This window comes from Tenrec ecaudatus, chromosome 13, assembly GCF_050624435.1.
Source record: "Tenrec ecaudatus isolate mTenEca1 chromosome 13, mTenEca1.hap1, whole genome shotgun sequence".
Taxonomy (NCBI): domain Eukaryota; kingdom Metazoa; phylum Chordata; class Mammalia; order Afrosoricida; family Tenrecidae; genus Tenrec; species Tenrec ecaudatus.
This window is the reverse complement of record NC_134542.1, coordinates 136817986-136844404: the sequence shown is the minus strand read 5'-3', so window position 1 is coordinate 136844404 and position 26419 is coordinate 136817986. Positions and strand designations below refer to the sequence as shown.

General features: G+C 47.5%; 1 protein-coding gene across 1 annotated transcript in view; it reads left to right on the top strand.

Moving 5' to 3' along the window:
• Positions 1-26419, top strand: part of NCKAP5 (NCK associated protein 5) — a 965306-nt gene that overhangs the window by 681478 nt on the left and 257409 nt on the right. Inside the window, exon 6 of the mRNA XM_075529168.1 lies at positions 9112-9261. Within this exon, the coding sequence (XP_075385283.1) occupies positions 9112-9261 (150 nt within the window). The remainder of the gene's footprint in view (positions 1-9111; positions 9262-26419) is intronic.

Genomic DNA, 26419 nt, shown 5'->3' with positions numbered 1-26419 from the left:
ACAGATCCAAAGGACTCTTGGGCCACATGAACCACGCCTCCTTTCACCTGAGACCAGAGGAGCTAGATGGTTCCCTGGTACCACAACTCACCCCTCTCCCCACAAACACAATAGAAGGTCCTTGTTAAAATGAGCGACAGAGACGTAGGTCAAGATTCAAAGGGAACAAGTAATAAATGCAAGATCAAACTTACAGGTCTGGAGCAGTCGATGGGAACCCCCTACGGAGGCTCCGTTCACTTGAAACTGAAGACACTTGCTTGAGGCCACCTTCCAGCCGGATAAGAGATGGCACTGCCCAACCAGCAAAAAGCCACCCGTGGGAGCTTTCACCTACAGCACAACCATTTCAAAAGATGATGATAACTATTGTGCATGACTAGACTTCTCACCATGACACCAAGATATTTTTACATGCCAGCTTCATAGCTGCCTTCAGAGGTAAACATGGTAACCATAAAAATAGGCAGGCAAGTGGATCTTCTGTATCTTTCTCAAGCATGCAACTAGAGAAGACTTAGAATTAGCCCCATGAGTAAATCCCCTCAGAGAGCCCTCATCTTGGGCATGATTTCCTTTGGGGGTAGAGAGCATCTTTCTCTAAACTCCTGCCTAAGGCTACCCATCAGGCCGTGGATTACATGCCTGGAGGGGCATGAGCTCAGTGCAAAGGTTGGATTAGATGACTTCCATCAGAGGCTGAAGAAAAGTATGTGGCAAAACAGAGGGGACTGGTTTCCAAGGAAGGAAATGAGAAAAAAAAATGTTTCTGGAGAAGGAGCCGCAGGCAGATTCATCATGAGCTATTAAGTGGTTTGAGAATGTATTCATTACAGTTGAGTTTTTATAGAAATTCAAAATCGTAAACATCTGAGGCTGTGCATTTCATTTGATCGACGGTGGCATTTGGGGACAGAGAAGTTGTGTGACTCGGTGAAAATCACACACCTGGTTAGTGGCAGACCTAGCATAGAAATTATAGATTTGTAAGAAAATTATTTATCAACTCTGTTTGCTCTAAGTTTTGATAAATAATGGAGCTATATCCCTACCTTGGCTAAGAATAGACTTTTAGATCTCCATGAGATGGAAAATAGTGATTGTGTTAGTCTGGGTACTTTAGAGAAACAAATCCATAGAAACTCATATGTGTAAGAGAGAGTTTTATAGAAAGGTTAAGTGCATATCAAAAAAAATCCCAGCCCAGTGCTTCCCAAGCCCACAAGTCCAACATTAACCCATATATCCAGCACCAATCCACAAAGTCCTCCTCCATCTCACAAAACACACACTATGATGCCAACTGCAGGAGGAAAGCCGAGTCAGTGAATGTGCAAGCATCTCAGTGCTGGCAGGGGTCTCCACACGGGTGCTCCAGCACCCAGGGCTGTATCGGGGTAGGTCCACGTGGCTTCTCCTCAGGGATGTCTTGCAGGAAGTCAGCCTTGCCAGCTGGAGCAGGAACTGCTAAGGCAGCTGCCCCCTAGTCCGACCATCACAAAGCAAGAGACCCGAAAACTAGAAAGGTGAGGCTCACTGAGCCATTTGTCTCTCCTCCCTTCAATTAACCCCACACGTGTTCATTGGACAGGTTGACACAATAAACGTTAACTAACTCAGTGGTCCTCCAGAAACAGTAGGTTGGGTATTTGACCTAAGGAAGTACTGATCTGTCATTGTTGGGGAATGTGGTATGTTGCTAGTAGGTTCTGTCTAGTCAATTCCAACTCATAAGGACTCCAAATGCAAGAGAACAAATCAGCACCCAGTTCTGGGCCCTCCTCACAATTGTCCTTGTGTGGGAACCCATTTGGGCAACTATTGGGTCGACCGAAATTGTGAGGGCCTTCGCTTTTTCATGGGCCTGTACTTTATCCAGCCCGATGTCCACCCAGGAGAGCGGCTGGTGTGTCCTGGAAACACCCATAGTTGGCATGGGATGAGATGAGTTGAAGTCCTCTGCTGAATCTGGCCCGGCAGCACCTGGTGTGAACGTTGTTGAATGTCAGTGTCACAGGAAGGACAATGGACAAACTACGAGGTCTCGTTTCATTAACTGTTCATGTAAACATACTGACGTCAGCCACTGCTGAGCTGGTTATAGTAGCAACTTGGTCCCTCAACCCGCACTTCAAAAACCAGAGCTGCTGTCTTTGGGTCCATTTGGCTCATAGGGACCCCATGGAACCGAGTAGGCTGCATGTTTATTAATTAACTCTTGAGGCATTCAGTGAAATAGTCCTTCAGTGCTCCTACTGTGTGCTAGCATGTGGGAAGCTGGTGGCTTCCGATGAATAAGGCCTGTGTTCGTCTGGGTAGACCAGAGAAACAAACTTCACAGACACTCACATATGTATAAGCAAGAGCTTTCGATACAAGAGCAGTGGAATTTTGAGAAAACAAACATCCCAGCGCAGTCCACATCAAGCCCATACGTCCGACATTATCCCATATGTCCGATATCAATCTCTAACGCCCTCTTCATACTCACGAAACACATGCGATGACTCCGAATGCAGGACAATCACAGGCCAGTGGGTGGGAAGTCTTGTGGGTCCAGTGGCATTGCAAGCATCTCACCACTGGCAGGGGTCTCCACGTGGCTTCTCCGGCTCCAGAGGTCTGGCTCCATGGCCCTCTCTCCATGTGTCTTCTCTACAGGGATGTCTCATGAGTGTTAGCCATTTATCTTCTCAGTGTCTCCAAATGAGGTCATCAAGCTGGGGCCTGATTGACAAGCTAGATTCCACTCCTTCACTCTGAATCCTCAAATGGACACCAGGTTATGTAACTACTACGAGGCCCGGTTATGTATCTGGAAGGAGTGCACTGCGGTCGTTCTCCTCCATCATACCATGTTTTAAAGCTTGCTGCCCTCTACTCCTAGCCCTAGCTGGCTGACAGCAAAGGGCTGTGTGAGCTGAACCAGGGGCTAACCACCTTCCCTGGACTGTCATTTGTTGGAGGTGAAATGATGCAGCCCGGTGCTTTGTGTTGATTGATATTATTTTACATGGACCCGATGATGCTGACTACATGAGAACAAAAGATGAGGGCACCCCTACAGGTGAATCATTACCCAGGATACCACTTAGAGAAACCTATAGCTCCGAAGATTGCTTTATGGACTGATGAGGCGAAATTTGATTTAAACCCTTGGATGCTGACTGAGCTCCTAAATCTTCAGCTTCCTGAACACTGGCTGATATTTGTGGAGACGTACAAGCTTATGGTCTCAAACATCTATGAAATACGTGGAAAGTATGGTAGCCTCATTTTCATCAGATTCACTGCTGATTAAAGTACGTAAAAATATAGAAAAGGGCGCTCTGGAGTCAACGCAAACTCTTCCCAATTTGGCATCGTCAGCACCACTCCCATTATTTTGGTTGCTTCTCTCTTGGAGATTAATAAGGAGAATAACACGCAGACGTAGGCATCACTGGTCCCGTGGGGTTTTATGTTGTCCCTTCAAGGGAGAGGAGCTTACCTTTTGTTTATTATTTCCCTCTAACTGTTTTTAAAACACCAAACTCCAGGGGATAATGAGCAGTGGGCCTGCAGCATTCATTTCAGTCCCTGCAGGGCCTCCCCTTGGACCTTTTCCTCCCATGCCGCCATCTCCCCTCACTGCTGCTGATTTCCTGCCCCAGGCAGCGAGGCAGTGCCCACTGTGACTCCTGTTCCTGCCAGGCCCCAGACACTCCTGCCTCCTGGACCAGGTGGTGGTGGTGGTGGTGGTGGTGTTAGGGACCATCCAATTGGTAACAACCCAGAGTGACCCTATGCTTAACAGAATGAAACACTGCCTTGTCCTGCATCACCCTCCCAAGTGACCCCATGTCTGAGCCCATTGTTGCAGCCGGTGTCAATCCATGTCCTTCAGGGCCTGCCTCTTTTTCTGTGCTCCTCCATGTCACCCTCCAGGGCTTGATCTTTCTGGACAACAGGTCCAAAGTATGTAAGACGAAGTCTCGCCATCCTCGCCTCTGGGGAGCACTCTGGCCTCTCTTCTTCCAAGGCGGGTTAGTTTGTGCTTTAGGCAGTGCATGCTGCTTTCCAGACGCTTCACCAGCACCACCATTCAGCCGCAGTGATGCTTGTTCAGTCTTCTTTATTCAGTGCCCGACTTCCACATGCAGATGAAGCCGTTAAAACTACCGTGGCTGGGGTCAGGTGCACCTTAGTCCTCCAAGGAACCTCCTTACTCTGCAACATCCGAAAGAGGTCTGTGTGGCAGATTTACCCCCACACAGTGTGTCCTCTGAGCTCTTGATGCGGTTCGGTGAGCCCCAGGTAACAGTGGTAGCTAAATATTGGTGATTCACACCAATACAGGGACATCATCAGGACCACTGACGCCACAATGCTGGCTGAACTCCTGGCACCACCCTCACGCCGGTCCTTCCATCATCCACATGTGGCCCCAGCCCTGCACCAGATGTACACAAGGTCTCAGGAAGGCACTCCGGCAAGTCAGGCCCCCGTGTCCAGTAGCCACAGCTCTAGGAGTTTGTTCTCTGGGGACTCATACTTTTTTTTCCCCCCAAAGCATCTGAAGACATTTGATTGTATTTTTCTTCATTGTCATTGAATGAGCACCATCTCTTGATGACCCGGGTGTAACACAGCAAAACATCACCCGGTCCTGCCTGGGATCTGCCTTCTTCATGATCATCCGTGTACTTGCATCCATTATTGCAGTCCCTCTATTTGAGAGCTCTTCAGCTGAGTGTCTCGTGTTACACACCATGCTGGCTAATATTTGGTCATCATCCATAAAGTTTTCTTCCTTTTTTTTAATCGTTTCATTACTCATACTTTTTAATGCAGTCAGTTTTATGAGGACCTCGGTGTGGATTAGACCACACTGCCTGTATAGAATGTTTATGCACACATGATGTACTGGTTCACAGAGTGTATTGTGATTATTAAGTGGCACCTACCTGTGCTTGATGCTTTGGGATTTATTTTCATTGTTATGCATTCACGGGTCTAATTAAATTCAGATGCTGTTCCTTCTAGAGTTGGTGATTGACTATGAAATACAGCCGTCCAACTGTCTCAGAGCGCATTCTCCTCTGCTGCTTCCCCTTCGCTTATTTTCCTCTTTCGCTCTTCCACTCACTTCAAATGCATCTTTTCCATCTTACCTCTTACTTATTATTACAGTGGCTCAAAACACTTTTACTGGAAAGTTATTTAGGAGCCTGGAGGAGAGGAGAGGAGAGGGGAGAGGAGAGGAGAGGAGAGGAGAGGAGAGGGGAGAGGAGAGGACAGGGAGGGAGAGGGGAGGGGGGAGGGGAGGGGAGAGGAAAGGGGAGAGGAGAGGAGGGGAGGGGAAAGGGGAGAGGGGAGGTCAGGTGAGGGGAGAGGAGAGTGTAGGGGAGAGGAGAAGGGAGGGGAGGGGAGAGGAGAGGGGAGAGGAGAGGGGAGGGGAGAGGACAGGGGAGGGGAGAGGACAGGGAGGGGAGGGGAGGGGAGAGGAGAGGAAAGGGGAGAGGAGAGGGGAGGGGAAAGGGGAGAGGGGAGGGGAGGGGAGAGGAGAGGGGAGGGGAAAGGGGAGAGGGGAGGGGAGGGGAGCGGAGAGGGGAGGGGAGAGGAGAGGGGAGGGGAGAGGAGAGGGGGGAGGGGGAGAGGAGAGGAGAAGGAGGGCAGAGGAGGGGAAAGGGGAGAGGAGAGGGGAGGGGAGAGGAGGGGAGGGGAGAGGAGAGGGGGGGAGGGGAGAGGAGAGGAGAGGGAGACTGACCTACTGCCTTTGGCCTCAGGGCATTTTAGAATACAGAGCACAAGGAACTGGGCTGTTCCATGCCAGCACCCAGCACCGGGCAAGCCTCCAGCCAGTCCTCACCATCAGCAGCACCCACCCTCAGCCCAGCACCATCCACAGTGCTCCTAAGCATCCTAGGAACCAGTGATTCGGTGGTGGGTGCCCAAGGCCCCTGCTCCCTGAAATGAGGTGGAGACAGGTGTTCATCCACTTCCTGTAACTCCTGTGAAGTGGAGCTTCAATTGCTCAGGAATGTAGGCTGTCGTGCCTCCTTGCCTCCAATCCCTTCTCAATGGCCCGATTAGCATTCCTTACCTTTCCTAATTCAACTACTTGCACCCATCCCTGGTTTCTCAGGGAAACAAGACGCTATCTAAGTGGCGTAGAAGTGCTGGCTGGGAAGTTGGGAGTCTTGGCTTGCCGGGTCAACTCGTCAACTTTGCTGCCCCATCAGTATATGCCCGCTTCTCTCTGGACCCTCACCAAGCTTGCTTTCTTCGGCTTGGAGAACTTTCCCCCTTGCACTCACTTGCAATGCCTTTTGTTCTACAATATACATTGCTTTGCGTGTTTCCTCTCTTCCCCAAGAAGTTTCCAAGCCATTGCTTGTCTAAGACACCGCTTCTTTCACTTTCTGCCTAACTACTGCAATTTTAGGAACATAGGCACGCTGAAGGAAGCAGCTCCCACGAATGACTTCCTTTCTGCCCCGTCCAGCGGTCTTCTTTTTGCTCGCTAGGCTGCCCTGCTGCAGATGGGTACATTGACCACATCTCCATCAGAGCATGTGACCTGGAGCTTTAGGAATTAAAAAGGCTATCAGCACCATCCTTTTATTTTAACGGAACCTTAGCAACATTGAGTGTCCCCCTGGGTGCCAAAGTCCCCATAGGAACACCTCCTCTAGAGCAGTGGTTCACCCCTTCCTCATGCTGCGACCCTTTCATACAGTCCCTCAGGTGGTGACTCACCCCCAAACCATCAAATTACTTCCATTGCTACTTCATCACTGTCATTTTGCTACTGTTATGAATTGGGCAACTCCTGTGAAAGGGTCGTTCGGCCCCCAAAGGGGTCGCAACCCACAAATTGAGAACCACTGATCTAGAATGTCCCAGTTGTTTCACATCATAATATTGAGATATGGTGTCTATATATTTCAAATATAAGTCGTGTGCATAAATATATCTATAAATATATTTGTATATATAAGTGCATGTATATATGTGTGTGCATATATGTATGTACTTGTGGGCATGTGTGTGCATGTGATGTGGCACTGGTGGTCCAGTGGTTAAGTGCTCAGCTGTCAGTTCAGAAATTTGGAAGTTTGAATGGAGCAGCCACTCAATAGGAGGAAGATACAGCAATACCCCTTCTGTAAAATTACGGACTAAGAAACCCTGTGGGGGCAGTTCTGCTCCGCCTACAGGGTCACTATGAGTCATAATTCACTCCAGGGCAGTGAGTTTGGTGGAAATGTGTATGTGATTGCATGTGTGTGGTGTGTGTGTGTGTGTGTGTGTGTGTGTGTGTGCGTGTGTGTTTGTGTGTGTGTACAAGGCGTTTGAGATAAATTGAAATTCATTGAAGTTAAGTAGTTCACCTAAAATAATTTGCCAAGCGTATAACTAAGTGGTAAATCTGAACTAGAATGGTCAGATTCCAAAGTCTTTTGGCCTTCTGTTCTCCTCACAGTAACTTCTCTTTGATTTTGTTTTGAATTAGCTGTAGAACCCTAATTCTTAAAAGGTACTTCAATGCATTCAGAAAAGATACAAGTCAGATATGCTGAGAGAACAATTAAAAAAATAATCCCCCCCACAGAGCTAGATGTAGATGATGACATTTAAAATCAAAACAACAACCACAAAACCTTCTGTCTTCCAATCTTTATAGACAATATTTGTTCACAGGGATAGTATTTCTGAATGAGAAGTTGAATGTCCACAGGATTGCAATGTTGCCTTAGTAAAATAACGTCTGCCAACTAACTCCCTATTCTTATCCTTAAAATGCGGATAGGCAGCCAAACCTAACCAAAGAGTCAGCGCTGTAAAATGCTATCATGGACTGTATGTGTGTCCTGGCAAGGGGATGCACACTTTACTTCCGCAGGGCGCTTACCTGAGATGAATGCACACCTGCTCGGATAGGGAGCACACCTGGACAGGTGTAACAGAAGAACGCATGCTCTGAAGCCTGCACCAAACGGGCGGGTCAAGTTAACTAGGCTGGCGGATTTCAGTCTTGCATCATCATAAACATGAAGACAAATATTTTCTAATAAACTACACTCTGTTTTTTCTACCAAAAGGGAATTCAATCCATTTGGGGGGTGGGAAGCACGTCTAAAGCACTTTGGCTTTTATCTTGGAGCCTGCTTTGGTTACTCCTGTACTGTTACTTCTGAAGTCGATGGTGTAAGTACTCTGAAGGACAGAAATCCATCTTTCGTGCTTCTGTTTTTGCAAATGATCTCTGCTTAGGACTAGCTCGACAGAAGTCTCTCACCAATGCTAATCCAATGGCGCTCAGATGGTTGTACAATGGTCAGAAGGAACGCCTGTCACGGGATGAAGTCACATTGTTTGAGTCCCATTGTAGAGTACCAAGTGGATAGGGTTGTGGCTTTTTGGCCTTCAGCGATCATATAGCCTGGACATTTCTTTTTCCCTACAGCACAGAGCCAATCATGAGGCTCAATTTAGTGCTTCACAGCTCCCCAAAAGCTGCCAGAGAGAGGCTGAGCAAAGAGCAGAGACAGCTAACATCTTATGTCTGCCTCAAGGTGAGGCTGGAAGTCCTGCCGCGCTTGCTAAGGGCGCTAAAGGGCTGTGTCTCATTGAGCTGCAGGAACGAAATGGTTTCTGGTTAGGATTCTGAAATCGCCCTTTGAATACTGTGTGAAATTTTGTTTTCAAGTTCATTTAAACGATTGCTTGACCAGAGACTTCAGCGATCCCATTTGAGTAGGAGAGCCATTAGAAATCAAGGTACCAAAGCTGCTGCTTTGTTTTTCTTCCAGTTGAGAGCGGAATCCCATTGTGTGGCTAAAAGTGGATTAACTGCATGGCTCTTAAGCAAGGTATCCCAGGCGCAGTCACTGCTCCCACCAGCGACCTACGGCAGTTACATTTAGATGCTCTGTCCTGCCAGAGTTCAGTACAAGTGCCAGTGGTTGACTAATGTGTGCTCCGCTCAGCATGGGCTTTGCACCGTCTCTATCTCGGCCTCAGAAAGAGTGCTCAGGCAGTGGGGGCCTTCCCAACCTCCCGCCTTGGGCTCCTGCTTCTTTTCCAGTGGAGACTATTGAAAGCAGGCACCCTCTCTTGCTGCAGGAGGAACTGTCAGAAGGAGAGAGAAACCCCCAGGAAGCTCTAGAAGACATCCACGTGGTGGTCAACGAGGATTTGAGGAGTGGAAGTAGCGGCGCAGAGGAGGGCAAAGAGAAGACCAAATGGCTGTTAGAACGACTGAAAGCGCTGGAGGTAAGAATTAAAACGGTGATTGTGTGTTTAAAGAAAAATAACATGGTGCTACTTCTTTTATTGGACCTGATTTGAAGTGAGTATAAGTCTTCCCTTCTCAATTCACCCTGACTAATACGATCTAGTGTAACCCACCATGAACCATCCATCAGCGAAGAGCTAAAAGTCATGATTCGCATTGCTCGAAAGGTCTCAATCCAGTGATTCCATCTATATTGCCTGAAGAAGGACCCAGGGCAGTGATTGACTTTAATTGCAGCTCAGCGCTTGAACTGGAAAGCTGCCGAAATTTGAGAGTTCTCCCCGGGGAGGGGTCCTAAACCGGTGAACTCCCTGAGGGGAGGGACCTATAATACATAATATCCGGAGTAAACAAAGGAATGAATGAAACAACCAACTCTAGATTGGGAAAAAATGACTCGTGTGTGTGTGTGTGTGTGTGTGTTAAATTTAGGCAGTAGAACCATTTAAAAAGAAATCTTGTGCAAACTTTCCACATGGAAGATACCTAAAGGAAGGTTGAAGCTGGGCCAGAGGGTTGTCTGGGGAAAATTGGTAGCACTCATTAGTTGCTGTTGATTGATTACAACCCAGGGTGAGGGTGTGCAGCGTGGAACTGTGCCTACAGTGGGTAGCCAGGCCTTTCTTTGGAAACCACTTTGGGTGGACTTGAATCTGGGCCCCTTGGTTACAGTTCCGCGATCAGTTTGCCCCACTGAGGGACTCCTTTGGAATGCCAAACCACCCAAGCACAGTTTGAAAACCGCTGGCCTATTACTTGGTGGCATTTGACATTACTTCAGGGGTCAACTGCTGAATGCTTCCCGCAGCAAAGGCTATTCCGGTTATTAGTTTTTGATTGATATTTCATATGCTGAACGACTCAATGAGGATGTCATTTTCGGTGAGTTAGCTCATATCCTCTCCATAAATTCTGCTATATAGAAAACTGGGACATAATGGCTTTTGAGCCCAGACTAAGCGTGGAAAAAGGAGCCTTTACTCGATGGCTGCAAATGTCGGCCAACCTCCGGTATACAGAATTCTAAAATCAACAGTAATATGTAGACACAAGACCTCTCTCTTCTTGATGGTGAGAAATCTAGGCTTGGTTTCTCCATAGGCTTTACAATCCCGCTCTCAAGCCACGCCCTTGCTTAGAATGGGTGTGCCCTTTTTTAACTTCATCTGCACTCCAGGGTTACTCAAAGTATGGCCCGCCGGCCTGCAGAGGACATTCATCCGGCCTGCCAGGTGTTGTTTTTGCCCCGTGTGGTTTTTTTACTTCAAATTAAGATATGTGCAGTTTGCATAGGAATTTGTTCATAGATTTTTTTTAAACTATAGTTCAGCCCTCCAAGGGGTCTGAGGGACAGTGAACTGGCCCCCCTTTTAAAAAGTTTGAGGACCCCTGACTATAGTAACAAAGTAGTGACGAAGATGATGGATATTGGAGCCAGATCTTGGGTTTTGGCTTGAATCCTAGCTACAGAATCAATCTTGGGCAAGTTACTAGGCTCCCTGTGTCTCTGTTTCCCCATTTGTTAATAAGGATAATAATTGCAACGCGTGGAAGTCTGGGAAGGACTCAGTGGCCGGTTTCTGTCCAACGTCAAGCTTAGATGGCATAAGGAGTACTTCAGCCGGCATTTCTACAATGTGGTTGGCACGTGGTATGCTCTCCATGTCCTTCCACCCTCCTGCCTTTCTCAAGTTGCCTGCTTTTCTTCCTCTTCATCTGAAACAATAGTGACGACAAGAACTCCCCATGAAAACAGTGGGCTACACCACGTAGTAGCGACCAACGGCAGGCAGATAATCAAGTGCACTCACACACAACCTGGAGAGAGCTCCGCTAAGACCATCTCTGGCAACTGCCTTTGAGCACGAGGTCGGGATTGTTCTGTCTCCCCAATCAGACTCACTGCCATGGATCCGTGCCGCTTGTGACAGCCCCAGAGGACAGGGCTGAGTGACCCATGTCCCCTTACGGAGGTAGAAAACCCCATCTTTCTTCCAAGGAGCAACTGGCTCCCTCTGGCTCCCTGTGAGTCCCCACATTTGGGACCTTTTAAAATATAGTCTTCATCAATGCCTCTTCAAGGGAGACTGAATTCACTTTGAGGAGTTTGGAGAATATTCTACAGGCCAGGAGCTTCCATCCCATTTCCTCGAAATCCTTCTTCTGCCACGGGCGTTTCCCTTGAGCCTGCTCTCTGTCATCACGAGTTTCTGTTGGTAGAATTGCCCGCTCCTTCTGGTGTGCAGGTCTCCTACGCCCACGGTTCATCATTCATTATGCGCATCCCTGTAGGTTTCTGAACTCCACATCCCCTGCCTAATCCATACTGCTGTCGAAGCTCGGGCAGCTACGCCTCTCCAAAAGATACTAGCTTCCTATCCTGGACCAGCATTTACCATCCTACTGTCCTTACACACGCGGACACACACACACACACACACACACACCATGCACACCCCGCACACAAGCCTTTCCTTTCCCCTCTCATAAATTGTTCACTCAATGGCTCGGTTTCAGCTGGGCCTGAAGAAGAGGAGACTCGTTTCGCTCACAAATCCCTTTCTGCTGACTCACGGACCACCTGCATATTGGTAGGAGCCCAAAGCCCTCTGCAGGAGCAGCTTCCCCAAGGATAAGGGATTCTAATTGTTGTGTAGTGCCCTACCAGCTGGGAGACAACCTGCTTCTGCAGGTTACCTCTGGGCCTGAGGACTCCCGTGGGCAGTCTGGATGCCCCGTGCACATTTTCGGTAACTTTTCAGTGCCCAGGTGTGGTGTTTCCTGGCTCTGTTTTACTTTCCATTTTTGAGGAGGGTCTTCTAGAATTTGGCCTAAAGAACATGCTCACCATCTCAATTTTGTTGCCATGCCGCAGGCTCTTTCCCCCCTCCCATTCCCCACCCCTACCATCCCCCCTCCCACCCCCTATTCCATCCCCCCACCCCTCCCCCTTCCATCCCCCCACCCCCTCCCATCCCCCCAACCCCCTACACACATTGAGGGAAGAATCTCCCAAATGGGCTTCTGACTCCATTGGCTTTATCTTGCCTCTTGCCTGCTTGTTCCTTCGGGGCATCTCCTCAGGCCCCTCTAAGGTTTGCTCATGACAGGGTTCCTCGAGGCCCATGATGAACTTAGCTCCATGCCCCTTCCCTTCAGTTCACAAGCCCTTTCTCCTCACTCATGGACCAACCCTACAGACTTGTAGGACCCCCCAAACCCACCTGCAGATTATCTGACCAGACTGAGCTTCTGGCAGATCCGCTGTAGCCACAGGCAAGAGTTCTGACTAACCTTACTCTCAGGCAGAGGCCCCTGTAGCCTTGATCATGCTGGATCGAACTCAATACGTGGCCAGTTGACATCCCTAGGGACATGATCTGAATTAATACTAGGTGCAAGTCTCTCTCAGTTGTCCCATGACAGAAGGGGTCTTCTGCCTCTCACGCTTTATTTCTATTTTTATCTTTATACCAATATGCGCTTATCCTTACCACTTTAATGCGACTTGCTTTTCATTCTGTTCTGGTGGTTTCCCAGCGGCGAAGCACAGGAGGGGTGGATGTACAATAACAATAACTTTCATAGGGAATGCGGGGTGGGGGGGGGGGCGAGTCGGAGGGAAAGGGGCTTTCGGGAGTAAATTATGAAGGCGGGACCACTAGAACTGCTCGGGATTGCACAACTCCTATTAAAAGCCATTTAACCATGGTGGGGGTGGGCAATGCTCTATGATAGGTGTGGTGGTGATTGTACAATGCCCCTCGATATGGTCGAATGATGGAGCTACTTGCTCAATTCCATGATTTGTAAATTATGTGCCAATAAAACTGTTGGGAAAAATAAGACGTCGAGCTGGATCTTTTCCTCTGCTGCCACCTCTTGCCCCGAGACTCCCTTTGACTCTCAGAGCAGGACTGAGCTCACCTGGGACCTCGGCACTGCCCTGTAAACACTGCTGTCTTTGCCTTAGGTCAGAATAATTTGGCTCTCTGTGGGCATCATTTATTTTTCAGAGAAGAATATGGCAATTGAATGTATTGGGTGAACAGCACCTTTCAGTACTCAATTAGGCCTTTGTGTGAAAGTGTGACAATTGAAATCTTATCCGTAAAAACGTTTGCTAATCAGTAATTCCTGTTTAAACAAATTAATTTAAAATAGTTGTCCTCAACCCTGGCTGCACATCAAAATTACATGTAGCACTCATCATCAATATTGAATACCTCCTCTGGGCCAAGGCACTGGGATTAGATCCGTTTTCTTGATCCCTACCAGCACAGATCAATGTTCATTGGAGAATGGCAGAAATCACATAGTGGAATAAAATCACAAATGAACACGTCAGTGAATAAATAGGCCAGTAAGGTCTCTGGATGGGCGACACTGAGTGATGTAGTCGAGGGTGAGGGTGGAGGTGTGGGAAGGATTTACGAAGGTGGTGAATTCTTACCTCTTCCGATAAGACACCATTTGAGTGCAAGAGGAAAACTTCAAAACCCACTGGTGTGCAGTCGTGGGCAGCTGGACTTCAGACAAGAAGAAACAACACATAGAAACACCCAGCGAGGGTGTGAAGCTTGGCAAATCTGAGGAAAAGAAATCAGAACTGTCCTGGGGAAGCCCTGAGGTGAGCTTACTCAGTGCCAGCACTTCTCCAATTACATTACAATTAATCACCTTTTTAATCTTCATAACCTCCCCATGATGTTAGCACTCCATTTGACCGAGCCCCAGAAATATTGGGTTGCTTGCCCAAAGTTAGTGAATAAGAGACTCAGAATTGGAAATCTAATTGTATTGCTCCACTTTCCTGTGAATTAGAAATCTAACTGTATTGCTCCCGTTTCCTGTGCTTATAAGCAATTATCAAGCGTGTGTTTGAGGAGACGCAGTTGGTTGGGATTCTGGACAGAGTGGCTGCGGACAGTGAGGGACAGTGAGAATTAGGGGTGATTTCTCCAGGTTTTTCCCCTTAGCCCCTGACTATGGGGCTGTACCAGATAGCTGAGATAGCGGGGCCTGGGACAAGAGGTGATGGGACACGATCCCTAAATGTTCAGCCATAGATCCAGAGCGGCCTTTGGGCCCGAGGGAAAGCCTGTGATCATTAGTGCTGTGGGTTCTTTGTTTTGTTTTGTGTTTTGTCTGTTAGGCTGTGCTGTCTGAGAAACACTCACAGCATGGCTGTTGGCAGGCAGTTGGGTATTCAAAGCAGAGGTCAGGGCTAGAGATAGAAATTAGAGCGTCGTAAACATGCAGGTGACATTTGGCATCGTGGGACTTAATAAGGTCGCTTCAGGCAAGTGTGCGTACGGACAAGAAGAGAGCAGAGGAGAGAGCCACGAGGGTCTGGCACAGGAAGGAGATGAAGAGTCGGTGAGCAGTGAGGTTTTCCTGGGGGAAGACCAAACCAACACGGAAAGTGGGAAAGCATAGAAGCCCAACCAAGACAGAGTTGCCAGGGAAGCCTTGCTGGATGATGTTAAGAGAATAAGATGTATCACCAAATCTATTATTATTTGCCCTGCGAAGAGATGAGCCATCTGTGATCTTGACAAGAACAGTGTCTGATTGGAACAGGAAGGTCAGGATGTAGACAGGTGTAGACAACACTTTTGAGAAGTTTCTCTGTGCGGTGGAACCAGGCACGGGAAGAGAGCCACGGCACCGGAGTCGCACTTGTAAAGAGATGTGCGATATTCTGGCATGTCAGTGTGCACGTGGGAATGATCCAGTGGAACGGGGTACGTTAACGATGCAGGGGAGAGACAAGTAAATGTCGGAGTGAAATCCACAAGAAAAGAGACCTTTTAAAAGTGCAGAGACCCAGAATGCAATCAAGAAAGAGAGAAAACATCTGTATTTTTATAAAATGCGCAGCAGACTCAGGAGCAGATCCAAGATTGAAAATCACCAGTGAAAGTCTCTGAGTAGTATTTAGAGATATTCAAACCACTCTGGGCCCTCGCAGTGCCCAACCCCAGGAGCTATTGTTGGTTCAGCCTCTTCTCCTTCTAACCCAGCTGTCACTCCAGGCTGGAGGAGTGCCCGCCCTAAATCTTGAAACTTAGATGTGGAGAGCTTCCCACCTGGACCCCTTGTCAGAGGGCTTGAGGGCGGGAGGAGAGCTTGTAGTCATTCTTGTTCTGAAGTGGCTTCTGGCCCGGGAGCCTCTGCTGGCTACGCTGGTGTGGCCCCCATGACCAGGCTTGGTTTGGGCTCTGGTTCCCTGCCAGTGAGAAACATTTTAATTTCATAGACTTCCGGATAGCCTGTATGGTTTTACCTGTGGCTTTTTGTTTTTCCCTCTCACTTTTATTATCATCTACCCTAAGACAATATACAAAGAGAAATTGAAAAGGTGTACAGCACAGCTTGTTGCTGCTTGTCTGAAGGAGCACCTCCTATCTTTGTTTTGTTTTCTAGCCTCCAGGTTCTAGGAGCCTTTGCTGACAGGTAATTCTCAATATTCAGATCTTAGGGTATCTCTAGCTCCTAGTTCATTTGTCACCTAGCAACAATCACTAAAGCAATATGAGAGACAAAGACTTGTTGGTCAAGGAATGTGACACTTTTCTAGAAAGAAGAGAAAGAACCCCTGATTCTATAACAGTCCTCGCCATTTTCTGATGTCAAAAGCAATGAATTGTTAAATTAGAGAGAAATGGGGAAATGAAGACTCTGTAAGGAGATGAGCTAATAATCCCAGCCAAAAGAGTTGCTATTGACATTTTTGCACACGCTATTCCCATTTTCCCCGTGGAATTTAATCAAACTCAGAAAACCAATCACAGATTATCCATGTACACAGCCTCTTCACCGCTCGTTTGCACAGTGTATCAAGATCCGCTTGTGCTGGAGCCGGCATCGAACTGCTCACCTCAGTGTGGGTGGCTCGAACCCAGACAAGACGAGGCTGTCTGCTCCCACAAAAATGCGCCGCCTCAGAGACCCTGCAACAAGTCAGAAATGACTTGCTAGCAGTCGACTGGGCTTTGGGCATTCCCCCACGCAGTCCTCAAAAATATGCTTTAGGTTCTGTATAGAAGCCGATTAATTAATAGTCCTCTGTTGGCTACTTAGGTCATTGACTCCTCTTTACCAGTCACTAGAATGCTCTGAGGAGCATCCTAGTCCATGAAGCGTGATAAGCATGTCTTCAACAGAATTTTCTTCATTTGACCATTCTTTTAAGAGACCCAGCCAAGTAGGCAATTAGATTTCACATTGTGTACACATCAGTGACTTGCCAAACGAGAGCACCCCAGAGGTGATGCTGCCTGGGCAGTCTAATGAGTGAAAGTCCAGCCAGCCCCCCCTTCCGGGGCGCTACTTTATCAGCGTAGGATGCTAGCGTAGGAGGGGCCACTGGCTGCCGAAACAATTCATAGATCGAAATTCCCAGAGAAAGGTTAGCGTGCAGTAAAGCCCGTTTCAAGTTCTTTCAAGGCACTTCATTTGTGATCGCTCTTTTGATTGCAGGTGATAGAAGAAACCCTGAATAAATTGACTTAAGCAAAAGAAAGGACCGTTGCATGACTAAAACCTTCAATATAGCAGTGGATCAAGGCACGGATGGATTTAGGGTCTTGGGCAATATCAGGAAGCTTCCTCACCCCATCTCTCTAACTCTGCTTTCCTTGGAGCTGTTTACATTCTTGGGCAGGTTTTCTTGGGGTGGGGGTGGGGGGAGAGGTAGCCCCCAGAAACTCCCAGCTCTATAGCATACTGACTAAACAACGCCTGTGTAAAGGTGGTTTCTCTTCCTACCAGCTTCTTTAAAGACCACAGATTGTAAGACTCTATTGTCTTAGAGGTTTAAGGTCTTGGTTTCATGATACATCCCAGTTAATTGGCCTAATAATGTGCTTTGTGCCTCTAAAACTGTAGCCCTGAGGTCATCTTTAAGCCTTAAACCAAACGTATTCCCTGACGCTTAATTATTTAGCCTAACTAGTAAAGAAAGTCTGCCTTGAGCCTTGGGCTCTTTGAGTAACTGCCTTGCAGGCATCAAACTGCCTCTCAGAAGAGGAGAGAGGAAGCTTGTGGGCAGCGAGTCCGTGTCTCTACATGGGAAGACGGGGTAGTTGCAGAACCCCAAGAATGAAATCAGAGGCCCTGGAACCTACTTCTCCATAGTTATTCCCGAACTGGAACTGCTCTGCTGTGTATATTTTCAGCAACGATGAAAATAAAATGAATGACTGAAGAAACCAAGCAACTAAGGAAAAGCTAGGCTGTTGACTAGGACAGGAACTCACTGACTTGGCTTTGGTCATGTATGATCATGGTCATGGTCAGCAGGGAATGGGGCATCTCCACCCATTCTTCCATCGGTCTGTATTCCACGATGGGTCAGCATAGGAAAGTGCTGGGACTATAGGGAAGTTCCAGAAAAGAAAGGAATGGCCATCCTGGAGTCAGAAATAACAAATGTTACTATATTGTCATGTCAGTTTCATTTTAGAAACTTGGATTTTTAAATTAATATGATTTGGCAAAGTTCACGTATTTTAGCTACTACAGTGTCAAAATTATTTTTTTATTAAGAGCATTTTATTGGGGGCTCTTACAGCTCTTATAACATTCCATACATCAGTTATATTTATACATGTGTTGACATCATCATTTCCTAAACATTTAGTTTCCATTTGAGCCTTTGGTATCGGCTCCTCTTTTTTCCCTCCTTCCCCTACCTGCCCACCCCCATAACCCCTTGAAAAATTATAAATCATTATTTTCATATCTAACTCCAACCGCTGTCTCCCTTCACCCATGTTTCTGTTGTTCATCCCACCTGGTTGTGTGTATGTGAGGAGGGGGGATCATTGAAATTGGTTCAAAATTATTTTAATACCACACAGAAAGCTAAGTTCTTACTTAGCTATCAAAATGTTCTTCTTCTTTCTCTTAATTCCCTCTCCTTACTCCCTCCTTCTTGCCCATCATGGTCATCTCTAAGTCTCGTCTCCTGCTGGATGCCATTTTTACAAAGATCAATAGAGCATAGGCCTTGCTCTTGAGACACTCACAGGGCAGGGAAGCAAAAGCATATTAATTAAAGTGATAAAAATAATAGATTATAAACCTAGGGGTTTTTTATTTTAAAAGGGTACAAGGGTCAATGGAGCACTGAGATGTGAATGCTTATTTTAATTATTTTAAGATGGCAAGGGAATCGGGCAACATTTACACCAGGTCTTCAAGACTTCATGCCAATGTTCTAAGAAGACAGTGGGAAGAGGGCAGAGAGAATTATAGAGGCATACGCAGCAAGGCATGAAACAGCCTCTCAGCGCTACCAGCACATGCCTTGCCAGGGACCCAGGATGCATAAATGGCTAATTCTCAACCTGTGGGTCGCGACCCCTTTGGGGGTCGAACGACCCTTTCACAGGGGTCGCCTGATTCATAACAGTAGCAAAATTACAGTGATGAAGTAGCAATGAAAATAATTTTTGTGGTTGGGGGTCACCACAACAGGAGGAGCTCTATTAAAAGGTCATGGCGTTTGGATGGTTGAGGTTGGACCTGTCAGAAAGTTGCCTGTGGTAGATGGGTTAGTGGAGTAACGGACTTTTTGTCTGCCCTGAAGTTCAGTTCCAAGCCAGTCTGTCTCCTGGTCACACCCCACCTGCCTGCCAGTGGAGGCTTCTGTGTTGCTATGATACTGAAGAGGTTTCATCAGAGTTTCCAGACTAAGATGGACAAGAAAGAAAGGCCTGGTGATCTAGTTCAAAAAAAACAGCCCAAGAAAACCCTAAGGGTGGCCACAGTCAAATCAGCAACCATTCTTGGGGATGGAGCAGGACCAAGAAGTGTTTCTATCATAACATGACAGAAGCCAACAAGAACATGTATGCAAATCATGGAGCTACCCATCTAGCCAACAGATATGAAGCCAACCATTGCATTTTAAAAGTTCATCGAGTTATTGAATCTCTACTGTGTTTCAAGGTGAAACCGCCTCTTGAATTTCCAGTGCCTTCAGATGTTGGCCCTCATGATGCTTCAACCGCCTTCAGGCGGTAAAATGGCATGTGCAAGCAAACACGCTAAGCGATGGAGCAGACAGCCGAGAGCGTATTCATGACTCGAAATGGTTCCAGAGGAAACTCCTTCCTGGTGTAGAAAAATACATGTGCCCCCCACTGAAACTTTTACCCATCATGCAAAGCCTTTGCTGGATTCTTGGTTTCCTCTTCCCACCTCTTCACCATTGATGTGAGATGAGTGAGCTTGCCCGTGATGTAGGACGTCTGGGTACTTTGGGATTTATCAACACCTTTATTGCTGTTTCACAGCAGCCCTCTGGCCTTCCAACCCCTGGAAGCTTGTTCAATCAAGACATAACCTTCTAGGAGAAAGAAAAAACTCTCCGTGTGGGGCAGTAGGCCAAGAAGTGAGGTGACCTGTGACTGCATTGGACTGCCACAGCCAGATGGAAGCTTGCTAGAAAAGCCCCAGATGCACGAAAAAAGTCAATACATCAAGAATTAATCTGCATAAATATGTTACTTTGCCCAGCTCAAGATTTATGTGGGGGCTCGTAAGGGGAAAAAAACCAAAAACAAAAAGCATACCCCAGATATTCAAGAAGGCCAGTGCATCAAGGATTAATCCCCGTAGATATTCTAAGAGCTATCAAAGAAGAAAAATGAACCGGAGGGCCAACATTAATTTGTGCCCAGAGATAATTAGAACAAAGTGTTGTTAATTGTGTGTTGGTTTAATACCATGTAGACACGGCCTTGCTTTTTTTCGTTGTTTTTCACTCAGAGTATAAATTTTTATGTCAGAAATGGAAAGCTGGTTGGCTTGATTAATCAAAAGACCTCAGTTTGCTTGGTTACAGCCAATTAGCCGCTTTAATCCTTCCTCGACAGAGTATGATTAAGCCTAGTATGTCATGAGAATAATTGGAAAACAATGGGCCCGAATTCATCTCCTGTTGTATAGCAAGGGCCTGACTTGTCCCAGATGTAAAACTTCTACGGGACTCACCTGTGTCGTGAATACAAATGACAGGCTTTGATTCAGAGAGCAGTGTGATTGATGGGCAGCTCCTGGGCGGCAGCATTCCATAAACTCTGTGTGCCGCAAGAAAATGGTGCACGGTCCTGCAAGTGCAGGACGGGGGTGGGAAAGGCTCTGGAACGGTCCAGGAAGAGGCCCTTGTTTCTGTAGGCATTGCTGTTAGCTGCTGAGTCAGCACCATCCCCCTGAAGCGGAAATGCTGCCAGACCTCCGTTCACTCAGATTTCTGATGACAGCCTAGGGAGGGTGGGCCAGCTCATTAGCAGTCAAATCAGCAACCGCCCCAGGGCCTCGGAGCTTGGGGAGTGGGGTTGGCACAGTTTTACTCTATAAGCAAAGCAGCGTGATGGAAGCGCCGTAAGGGATCGGGGACTTTACGGCCTGGATGTCAAGGAAAGAGTTAAATACAAGCCGTCATGGGTGTACGAACCTCAACAGTATTAGCTTTGGTGATTACTCCTGTTTCAGAACTCCCTAAAATATGCCTTTGTTTTTATTTCTGAATTGACGTTTCTAAATGTAAATATCCTCGGTCTGCTCTAGGGCACCCCGCTTTTTAATTGGAATCCATTGGTCAGTGGGATCCATCGGACAGTGCGCCAAGGGGAGGCCCAGGTCCCTTCAGAGTCCAGTGCAGGGGTCCTCAGACTTTTTAAACAGGGCCCAGTTCACTGTCCCTCAGACCCGTTGGAGGGCCGGACTGTACTTTTTAAAAAAAAAACTATGAACAAATTCCTATGTACACTGCACATATCTTATTTTGAAGTAAAAAAACAAATGGGGAAAAAACACCTGGCGGGCCGGATACATGTCCTTGGCAAACAAATGGGGAAAAAACACCTGGCGGGCCGGATACATGTCCTTGGCGGGCCGCATGTGGCCCGCGGGCCGCAGTTTGAGGACCCCTGGTCCTGTGGGTACGAGGTCTCGGCTCACGTAGATGAGTGCAGCTCGTCCAGAAAGCAGGCTCCGATGAAAAGAGGAAAGGGCTACAGCCGTCACCTGTGGGTTGTTCAGAAGGGACAGTTTCTCGACCTGCAACGTGAAGTCCGCTTGCTGCCCAGTCTTTCCACTCCTGGTGTCTCTGGGTGCTAGCAAGGTTTTTCAGTGGCTGATTAACTTTTGAACCAGATCACCAGGCATGCCTTCCAAGTGCCTCGGAGTGGACTCGAATGACCAACTTTCCTATCAGAAGCCTAGTTAACTTTGAACTAGATCACCAGGCCTGCCTTCCAAGTGACTCTGAGTGGATTTGAATGACCAACTTTCCTATCAGAAGCCTAGTGTGGTTACCATTGGCCACCGAGGGACTTTGAAAATTAAGGGGAAATGAGGCAGGTGGGAAATCTGTCCTTTCCCCCCTGAAGGCAGGCAACGGCCTTTCACTTGGAATTCACTTGTTGTCACACCCACAGGATCCCCAAAGAGCATCTTTTCCTGTGACATCATTATGAGATTCTTTGTTCGTATGTGCCTCGGGCCAAAGCCAAATTGGTTTGGGTAATCTCCTAAAATTCCCAGGTGGTCGTGAATTCTCTGAGAGAAGACTGCCTCCCTCCCAGTGTACTTGGACTTGAGGGAAGTAACTGTAGCGAATTCTAACTTAGAGAAACCAGGTCAATTGTATGGTGTGCAGATGTTTCTAAGCCCATATCATAAAGGGGATCTCTCAGAGGTACCAATAGCTAAAAACATTCTCGCAGACTAATTTTGCAAGTGGGAGACAAATAAGTAACTGACTATTTCGTTCTCCCCCCAAAGCAATGTTACAGTATTTCTTTCCTGAGAGGAATGTGAATTCTTAGGCCATAGACTTCATCCATGCCTGGGCTCACTCCGTGGCATTGAGAACTTCGTGGCTGAGTTAGTTTATTGTGCCAACCTGCCCGAGAAACACATGTGGCAAATAAACACAGTGTAAAGGTGCAGGTAGCTCCCTGGATCCTCAGAAAGAACCTACACCATGCTTATTATCATTTAATTATTAGGGTAGATTGACTAATTATAGTCGTTCTGATATAAGGGTTCTGTACTAATGAATGTTTTGATGGCAGTCAGATGTAAATTTGGTGAATTAATGACTACTACTATCTTTCCAGGAAATGCATAACGGTACTTATGGGGTGATTACATATGGATCTTCATTTTGCATTTCCCAAACGGAGCAATTAAAAATATATATCTTTGGAAAAGGTAGCACTCGAGTCAACGCTTCTGACCCAAGTTCAACCCGTTAGAAGCCGGCTCTTTAGTCCAGATCCCGAGGCTGTAAAATGACAGTGTTCAAAGAGCTAGAGAAGAGGGTTTTCTTCTGCCCGCCCCTCGGTACCCATCTCTTCTCCTTCACTTAGGCACACCCACGTGCCTGTGCTCGCACGCACACGTGCGCTCGCACGCCCACCTAGGCTGCAGAGCTGACAGAGAACGGACCTAGGGCCTGGCGACACTGAGACTGGAGCGGCGTGTTGCTTCCAGGTTCCCAGACTGGTCTCTTCAGCACTGACCCTCTGGTCTCTTGCTGGCAGGCTTCTTTGTCTTTCTGCTAATGGACTGCGTGGTGGTGCTGGTGCTGGTGCTGGTGGTGCTGGTGTGTGTGATTTCTTCGGGTCTTCGTTGTTACTGGATAGGAAAACCAAAATTCAGCCTTGGAGTTTTGAGTCAATTGGTGATTTGCTTTCCTCCCCACATACTCAGCTGGCCAGTCACTTTGGATGTTTTAATTACCAGATTTATTTGTGTCCATGGATTGCCACGCACTTGCATAAGTGGAGACATGTGGAGGAGGGAGAGGTGTCCCACCTAGTCATGCCAGTTCGAGGTCTTCAGAGTAGGTTCCGGTTGGCCAAGGGGTTGATTGCTCTAGTACATTTCATCTCTGGTTTTGTGAAGCGGGTGAGTGGGGCCATGGCTTTCCCTCACGGGGCCTCTCTTCCTGGGCTGTCTAGAAACTCTACCTGGGCTCCAAAGGGCCATTAGCGGTTTCTCTCATTGCTCACCAGGGCGGCTGTCAGCTGCCCTCTTTTCTCTGCGTGCCTGACCATGCAACTGTGCTGGCTGGAGGCTGCGCTGCAGGGAGTCTTTGAAGCAATTCTTCTGCTCTCTCAGCAGGGGCAGGCTGGAGTCCTTTTTAACTTCTCTCCACAGCTATTTGGCTACCTGCTGCCAACTGCCCTCCGCACACAACCAGCTGAGACAAGTCCTGTTGCAAACCTCCATTTAAACAAACAAGCCCCCTGCCCCCATCAGCCATTCATAAAGAGATCTGCTTTTCTCTGGGGAGAGCGATGTACATCATGGCAGCAGGAATGCTGAGCAAAAAGCTACATGGGTAGAAAATGAAGTGGCAACAGTTTGGGGGGGTACCAAAGTGACAAAGTGGCTGTTACCTTAATCAGCCCTCAACACTTCCTGCGGCTGGCCTTCCTTCTCACGGTTCTCGGGGGTCATTATTCAGGGGATATCTGAAAGGATGCTAAGGCACTGGGATTCCCAGCCGCCTGTGTGCCTCGGGCTTTGCTGGGCAGGTTTGTGTATCGCACTGCCGGGGCTGTCTCGCAGAGGCAGGTATTAAGAAAGCCTTCCTGAGAATAGGAAGAAATTCCCAGAAGGCAGTGCATCAGCACCTAGAGATGGTACCTCCCGTGCCTGTGAGGGAGGAGCGCTGGTTTCTGAGTTCACCTGGATGGGCTGTCAGGAGAGACCAGTCCCTGGAGAAGGACGCCATGCTTGGTAAAGTAGAGGGACTATGAAGAAAGAGAACGAGCTTCAACAAGGAGGACTGGCACAGTGGATGCCGCGGTGAGCTCAAGGGCAGGAACGATGGGGACAATGGTGCAGGACGGGCAGTGATTTGCTCTCTTGTGCAGCCACAACACGGGCCCATCCCCTTCTGGTTCTGGGAGTTGACTTGCCAAAGGAAGGAGAACATCCCGTCATGATTCCCATCTAGATCGGGAGCTCACTCCTGGAGGGGCACGGACCAAAACCCAAAGCCAAGTCCATTGCCGCTGAGTCGATGCTGACTCCCAGTGCTCCTGGCGTTGCAGAGTAGAGCTGCCCCTTCGGCTTTTCTTGTTTATCATCTTTCTGCAAAGAGGTTGCCAGGCTTTTCTTCCTCAGGCATTCCAATCACCATGTGCAGCACCTAGGTACTCCCGTACACGAATTACAGTCTCAGAGACTCACAGGGGCAGTTCTAGCCTGCCCTACAGCAGCGCCTTGAGTCCACGTAGACTCGGTGGCAGTGAGTTTGTCTTTGTGAGGGGCCTCCAGAGGAAAAGGACCAAACCATTGCCACCGAGTCAGTTCTGTCTCCTAAGGACTCTTCTGGAGAGAGTAGAATTGCCCCTGTGTGTTTCCAAGCCTGGAAGTTCTTATGGGAGTAGGGAGCCTCAACTTTCTCCCAAGGAACAGCTGGTGGGTTTGAACTGCTGACCTTGTGGTTAGCAGCCCAAGCCTTACCATTCTGCCCCCAGGGCTCCCTAGGACAGGAAGCTGTATTTTCAACATTAATTCCTAGGGCATACTTTACAGGGCTGAGTTTCAGCATGTGCTCGGTCCCCTAGAGTATTACAGAGTACTTTTATGAATACAAAAGTTTACCAGAGGTGCGGGTTCCCTGCTTAAGGGACGATAAGCCAAGATTATAGTCATAGAACGAAACTATTTTCTGTTTTTTGGCTGTAGGAAATTGTGTGGTAGATGCTAAGGGAATCACTTTATTTTTAAATTACATTTTATTATTAATACTGATAACCAAGAAATGGCAAAGCCCCTGATACACTGACCTATTTTGTACCATTTCTAGTTTTCATTTATACTCGGTACATAAATTAGCATATCTTATTTTAAAATCAGCATTGCTGCGCAATGCTATTTAATTACTTTTAGGCAGAGTTAACTAATCCAGAGGATATCTTTTTTTGAAAAATTATTTTTAGCACTCAAGATAAGAGTTTTTCAAATATCCCAATACTCAAAACTTGAAGGATTATAATTCTTGTAGTTCTCACATTTGGTGTATAATAAGTGGTAGCATATTTAGCATTCTTTAATTTAAGGATTGCCACTTTTATTTGAATTCACATCAAACCTAAGACCATAAAAAGAAGCCATTTAAGCCAACTCTGATCCTCTGGATAGGGAGGCATGCCCCTGTGAGATTAAAGTTTTCACTGTGTTTGTTGAAAACACCACTTCATTTCCTTTGTTCATTTTCACCAAATCCTTTGTAGCTCTCCGCTTTCAGGAGTAAGTCCTATGGTCCTACGGCCAGACATTCGGACTTCTGAAGGAGACCGACCCTGAGGAAAGGGAGCTGCCAGCTCTTTTGTTGTTGTTGTTGTGATGTTTTCCTTTCCTGGTTGGCTAGTCAACACAGGGAAGCCAGAGGTCTGCACTGGAAAGCGAGGAAGCTGTTAGGATGGAGTGAGGTCCTTCAGGAAGAGAGATGATGTCTGAGGACAGCTGATGCTGACGGGGTCCTGATACACTGCACAGACCAGCAAAACACCGTCATACGCATTGCCGCTAAGTGGGAGCTGGGGTTCACCCTGAACATGGATTGAGCCACAGTAGCTATTGCCTCCTCTTCTGTGGATGCCCCCAAAGATCAGCCAAAACGGGGCTTGGTCAGAGGTTAGCCTGTTTCTTAAGGTGTGTCCTTCTGCAACTATATCCTCACCTCCTGATCGGGATGAGGCTTGGAAACTGATTCTCGGGTGAGCAGTGGGGCAGCAACCTGGGTGACATCATCAGTGAGCCCCACGTTACGGTCTTCCTGTTTCCAGCGCCCTCTCCCTCCTGTGTTAAAAGGTACACCTCTTGAGATAAAGAGCGCACAAGGTGGCTCAAGAGCGCATCTTTCCTCCGACTCAAAACACCAAACTCACTGCCATAGAGTCAGTGCTGACTCATAGTGACCCCCTTTAGGTTTCCGAGACTCAGAGTTTTTTTTAATGTAAAAATTATTTTTATTCTCAATTTATAAATTATTTTTACTTTCATATTTTACACTGTTCGCTGTCTCCCTTCACCCACATTTCTGTTGGTCTTCCCCCGGGGGTGGGGGTGAGAGGGTTGTATTTAAATCATTGT